General features: G+C 35.0%; 1 protein-coding gene across 1 annotated transcript; it reads right to left on the minus strand.

Moving 5' to 3' along the window:
- Positions 1 to 251: 251 nt before the first annotated feature.
- Positions 252 to 3,710, minus strand: LOC120170508 (probable LRR receptor-like serine/threonine-protein kinase At3g47570). Its single transcript, XM_039178452.1, has 4 exons — positions 2,162 to 3,710; positions 1,004 to 1,942; positions 444 to 873; positions 252 to 331 (listed from the first exon to the last, which is right to left on the minus strand). The coding sequence occupies exons 1-3, from the start codon at positions 3,708 to 3,710 to the stop codon at positions 470 to 472; spliced, it is 2,892 nt and encodes a 963-aa protein (XP_039034383.1). The 3' UTR covers positions 252 to 331; positions 444 to 469.
- Between the last annotated feature and the right edge of the window lie 2,540 nt (positions 3,711 to 6,250).

Below are 6,250 nucleotides of genomic sequence, written 5' to 3' on the forward strand. Positions count from 1 at the left end.
TCTTATTTTAGTTGTTTAAATGTCTATTATGAAGTGTTGTTTTAATATTCAAATATATATATATATATATATATATACATATACAGAAAATGATGTGTTAATGGTAATGTATAAATTGATTTTAATATTTTGCTAAGTATGAGAAGGTTGAAGTTATATACTGATCATGAACAAGGTTTAATTATATAGATTGATTATCCTGCAAGGTTCTTTTTATTAATAACAAACAATGCAGACGCAATACAAACAATGACAAATTAAAATAATAGACAGCAGATGGACTTCACCACAAGCTTGGAGGAGATTTGGTCCATCTGTGCACCTTGGATACCTACAATTTCAAAAAAAAAAAAAAACAATGAAATTTATTATTCTTCTATTGTCTGAACACAATATTTATCTTAAAAATAATGGAAGTATACCTCTAGTGAAGATGTTATTACCTGTTGATGGAGCAGCTTATCTAAGTTTATACGGTGCGGTGTAATCGAGTTGGAAGAAGCTCGTCTCTAACGGAGCAAAGCTTGGTAACAACATCATGCATGTCCATCCGCTCACTTGGTGATTCAGAAGAGCAATTGAGTCCTATTTCGAATATGGAATTCAAGCACCGAAAATGTCTTTTATTTCCTGTGTTGGTTCCATTGAGAGAAATGCCTACAATTGTTCCTCGTTCATCTCTTTCGTGAAGAAGAATGGGGTCTATAATCTCCATAATTCTTCCAGGCCAAGCTGTCTCAACAAACTTGTGAAGACACAAACCTTCTTCAAACGTTGCATCGGTTGGCCTTTTTCCCGTAAACATCTCTAACAAGAGGATGCCATAGCTATACACATCACCTTTTGTTGACAATTTGCTTCCCATGCCATATTCTACAATGTATTCATCACAAATTATATATAAAAACAATTGCAGATAAAACCATCTAAATATACAAAAAAATGTATTTAGATCATATGTTTTGCTTTTAAATAATGGAAGAAATGAATAAAGTGAACCTACCTGGTGGTGCATAACCGATTGTTCCTCTTAATTCAAGGGAGCTTGACTTGTTAGCAGAATAGTTAAGCTTGTTCGTAGAAAGGACTTTTGCTAATCCAAAGTCACTTAGATGGCCAACCATTTCCTCATCGAGTAGAATATTGCTTGGCTTAAGATCACAATGAATGATTGGTGCTTCACAATGATGGTGAAGATAATCCAAGGCATGAGCAACATTTATGGCCACATTAACTCTTTGGGAGAAGTTCAGGTTTCTCGTTGTCTCTGGTTCATTCATGTTGACGGATAGATGCAGCCAGTTATCCAAGTTTCCATTTACCATGAACTCATAAACCAAGGCTTTAAAATCATTGCCTTGATAATCGACACCTGAGACGGTAGTTAATATCTTGACAAGATTTCGATGTCGAATGTTCTTCAGGGCCTCACATTCAGCCAAGAAACTCTTGGAAGCTCCATGGTTTAGAAGGTTAAGCACCTTTACCGCAATAACTGCACCACTATCTTCAAGAATTCCTCGGTAAACAGAACCAAAACTTCCTGAACCAATCAGATTCTGCGTGGAAAATCCATTGGTAGCCCTTAGAATGCTTCGGTATGATAACTGTAAGAGCACATTTTCTACACAAGTTGTTTTTGGTTGCTGCTCTTTCTTCTTTCTAAACCACAAGATGAGGAGAAAAGAGAAAACCAAAATCACTCCTAAGATCACAACAACAACAAGTGTAGTTTTTAATCTGAGAGAAGGATTTGAAGATGTTTTCGAGTTACATCTAGACAAGTGTAACTCATGAATCCCTCCACAAAGCTTAATGTTTCCCTCGACGAATGTAGCAGTTGCCTTCTTAAAGACTCCTTCACTAGGTATCTCTCCCTCAAAATCATTGAAAGAGAGATTTAAATACTTCAATGAACCAAAGCTCACAAGAAATTTGGAACCTCACCTGAAAGACTATTGTTAGACACATCCAATACCTCAAGACCTCTCAATGAGCTTAAGATGAAGGAATGGGTCCTTCAAACAAATTGGCTTGAAGGGATAGGTACTCAAGACTTACACAACTACCAAGAGTGTTGGGAAGCAAACCGGATAACCTGTTGTGAGAAACATCCAATGTACCTATATTTTCAATTTTTCTACTTCAACAGGAAGCTCACCAGTCAAATTGTTTGATGATAAGTCTAGTGCAATGGACAAGGATGGGATAAGTACCTCAGGGGGTATTGGTCCACTAAGATTGTTATGAGAAATATTCATTGCAACCAAATTTCGACACTTACCTAGACTTGAAGGAATGCTTCCTTGAAGATTGGTAGAATCTATAGCAAGTTTGGTTAACACTACTAAATTTCCAATAGAATAGGGAATAGTCCCGGTTAGAAGATTATTATCGGCGAAAAGTATCTTTAGCTTCCCAAGTCTCCCAATAACATGGGGAATATGACCTGATAGTTGATTTTGAGATGCCACGAGAACTTCCAAATTCATGAGATTTCCAATGCCCTTTGGAATTCCTCCCCATATTTTGTTCTCAGATATATCTAAATTCAAAAGGGTGGTAGAAAAATTGCTGATGCATTGGGGAAATGCACCTCCGAAATTATTTTGGCTTATAGCTAGAGTTTCTAGTTTGGTATTATTAACTAAAGTGCAAAGAAAGTGCAAGTCACCTTCTCTCCCCACTCCCAAGTGATTTGTGTTTAGGCAAAGCCTAAACAGATTATCCAGTTTTTCCAATGATGGCACGTTTCCATTAAGGCTATTATCCTGAAATTGAAGTACTTTTAGATTTGAAGCATTGGATATTGAGATGGGGATTTTTCCAGAGAATTGGTTTCCCTGTACAGAAAAGAACTCAAGATATGGCATTGTGATTGCCAAGTCAGAAGGAAGTGTACCTTGAATCTTGTTTCCACCAACATCGAAGTCTCTAATATTTGAGAGATTGAACATTGTGAGTGGAATAACGCCAGATATTGCATTTCCGGCTATGGAGAAAACTGAAAGATTTTTCAGTTGCCCCAAAGCTTCAGGTATAGTCCCACTTAATCCATTTATCAACAAGCTAAGTACCTGTAGGGATGACAAGTTCCCCAAAGAAGGTGGGATGCTCCCTCTCAAACTGTTGTTGTGCAAAATCAAGAATTTCAGGTTTGACAAGAGACCAAGCGAGGCAGGTATTTCTCCTGTCAGCTGGTTGCTTCTCATATCAACTGATGTAAGCTTAGAACAAGCAGATAAATTGGAAGGAATTTCACCACTGATGGAGTTATTCACCAGATTTAAACTTTCCAGTCTTCTTAAACGACCAAACTCTTGAGGAATCTGGTTGCTGAAGCTGTTTCCCGCAAGGTTGAACTTTCTGAGAAAGCTCAAATTTCCAATGTATGGTGATAAAGATCCCGAGAGTTTGAGGAGTTTGAGTTCTAACTTGGTGACTCTCTGATGCTTGTGACCGCATGTAACACCATACCAATGACAGAAATGAATGGAACTATTCCAACACTCCATAACCCTGAGCTGATCATCTGTTATCTTGGCTTTGAACTGTAGTAAAGCCTGATGATCAGATTCATTTCCTCTAACTACATGGGTTGCTGTTGCTAAACCAAGACCCTGCAATTTGAAGCATGAGAGGAGAATTATAAGGAAAGAGAGGTGGATGCTACCATATGAGTTTTTGATAGCTCCATCAACTTGAATCATTGAGACTGATTCGTATTTGAGAATACTTTGCTCATCAACAAGAACTAGAGTGCAATTTATATAGTTTTTGAACTCTGATATTATCCTGTTAATTGGTTCAAAACTTCAAATTTGAAAGTCAATCGGCTACTATTTTTCTAGGTCCCTGCTTTAGTTAGGTGAGTCTACTTGGGGTTGGTTTTTTCCCCATAACTGTGTCATGATTGCCGCATTTTGCCACCACTTTCTGCATTTCACATTTATCAATGTATATATTCAGAAAACATTCATTTCTTATATGCGGAAATGATAGAGGGGAGACTTCAAAGTAAACGCTGGATTTCTTTGTGGACCAACTCTTGCACTATGTTAACGGCACAAGAGATTGAACTGATAGGTAGTAATTATTGTGAAAGCTTGCCACTTGGAATATGGGTTGGTAGTGCAAGTTGAAGAAACGGCTATCCCAAGTCTTGCACTATAAAAATGTTAATTCTAGAATCCAACCGGTTAATATAAGATTAAAAAAAGGTTGTAACTAAAAACCTTATCAAGAGCATAACTTGTTAGGGTAATTTGGGTAACATTTTAGGTTGAAACAGAAAATATCTCGTTCTCCCCCAATAAATCATATAAATTACATAACTATTCAAATTGCAACAAAAAAAATCATTGCTTAGACATTCTTGGTTGTTACCGAAATTATTATCATTGTATAACATTTAGAGTTGAAAAACAACATTTTAGGTTAAAACCCATTATAATGTAACATTGTTTTCACTAAATACTTCTCCCCCCACTTGTATATTTGTTTCACTTTACTATTTTGGAAGTTGCCTGAAAATGTAAGCCGAGGCATTCAGTCGGTCAATGGTTGTGGAAGTCTTCTAATTGGACAAAGATAAATGCCTAACATTTTGTTATCTTCTTGGAAAGTCAGACCAAATTGTATCATTTGGCATATTTGTCACTTTATCTATGGAATTATTGAGTGCACAGATTCCTACTTCTTAATTGTATATGACATACGATCATTCTTCTTTCCTACTGTGAGTATAATAAAGCTTGTCTCTCAAGTATACGAGGAAACTAGAACTTTCAATTGCTACAATAATATATTCTGTGGTTCCTTTTTCTTTGAAGTGAATTTCAAAAACTGAGAATGTCCTCTATCAAATATCGCATGGGTTCGTAACTCGGTGAATCTAGACACTAATCATTATAAGTTTAAGAAACGTTTCTGTAGTTCCCCAAATTTTGGCTAGTGATTAAAATATAAGTTTTAAAAGTTTAATGACTAAAGTCTAAACTTGTAAGAGTTCAGGGACTTAAAATGTAATTTTAAAAATTATATATTTTAGCCCAATGAGCAATTTGGCTTAAAACATGAATTTTCATAGGAATTAGATTTTCGATACGGGATTAGTGTTAAAAGTTATAAAGCGATAAAGTTTGGTAGTGAAATCGGATAATCGGATCGAACCGGAATTTTACGAAAAATTGAAGTATGTTAGAAAATGATTGGAAATATTATTCCCATATTTTAGATAATAGAAATTTAACTCATATGAGTGTAATTTTTCAGATTTGTTATGACAGTGGAATTTTAGTGATTAAATTGCAATTTTTGAAAATTGCATGGCCAAAGTGAAAAGTCAAAGTCAAGTTGATTTATCTTTGACCAAAGAATATTTTAATGGAGAATAAGGCAATGACATTTGATAATTATCAAGGTTCATTAATGGTAAAAATAGAATTTCTTACGAATTGAATTTTTAATTCAATTAAATTGGTTTAGTATCAAGTGTATTAATTATTAAATACTAGAATAATCAATATAATCAACTTATTTTCAACCATTTTCTTTCATTTGGCCGAATCCACCAAGCTCACCAAGGTAAGAATTTTATTTTGATTTTTGAAGTCATACACCTGATTTTTGGATTAAGCTATCAGATAGAGAATTAACCTATATGAAATTCTCTATCATTTGGTACCAATATTTCATGGTGAGGATGATTATGTGTTGAGATTGAAAGTTAGGGTTTATATAGGGTTTATGGATTTTGAATAAGTGATGAAGGATTTTTATATTTTTGATGTTAGTTATTAATCCTAAAGCATGTATGATGATTAAAATCATGTGTAAAGCCTTATGTTAGGTATGACCAAATTAGGGTTTATGGAGATTGAATGGATTTTGATTTAATTTTATATTAGGATGATTGGAAATGCATGAATTTAATGTTATGAGGTTGAATTCGTGCTTGAAATTGAATGGAAATCAAGCCCTAATTCACTTAGGGTATTCGACAATTAAGGAAATTTAGGGGGAAGATGTTGAAAAAATTCCTATGGTATTGTATTTAGGGATGGGTATGGGTCGGTTTGGTCGGATTTTTGGTCCACCCGACCTAACTCGAGAAGAAGGAATCCTCCACCCAAGATCTGACCCGACCGACCAAAACAAGATTTCACCCGACCCGATATATAACTTAAAAACCTGATCCAACCCGACCCAAATTAATAAAAAAAATTATTTTTATTCAATAAAAACAGTG

This window comes from Hibiscus syriacus, unplaced genomic scaffold, assembly GCF_006381635.1.
Source record: "Hibiscus syriacus cultivar Baekdansim isolate YM2019G1 unplaced genomic scaffold, ASM638163v2 tig00111780_pilon, whole genome shotgun sequence".
In the NCBI taxonomy this organism is placed as follows: Eukaryota; Viridiplantae; Streptophyta; class Magnoliopsida; order Malvales; family Malvaceae; genus Hibiscus; species Hibiscus syriacus.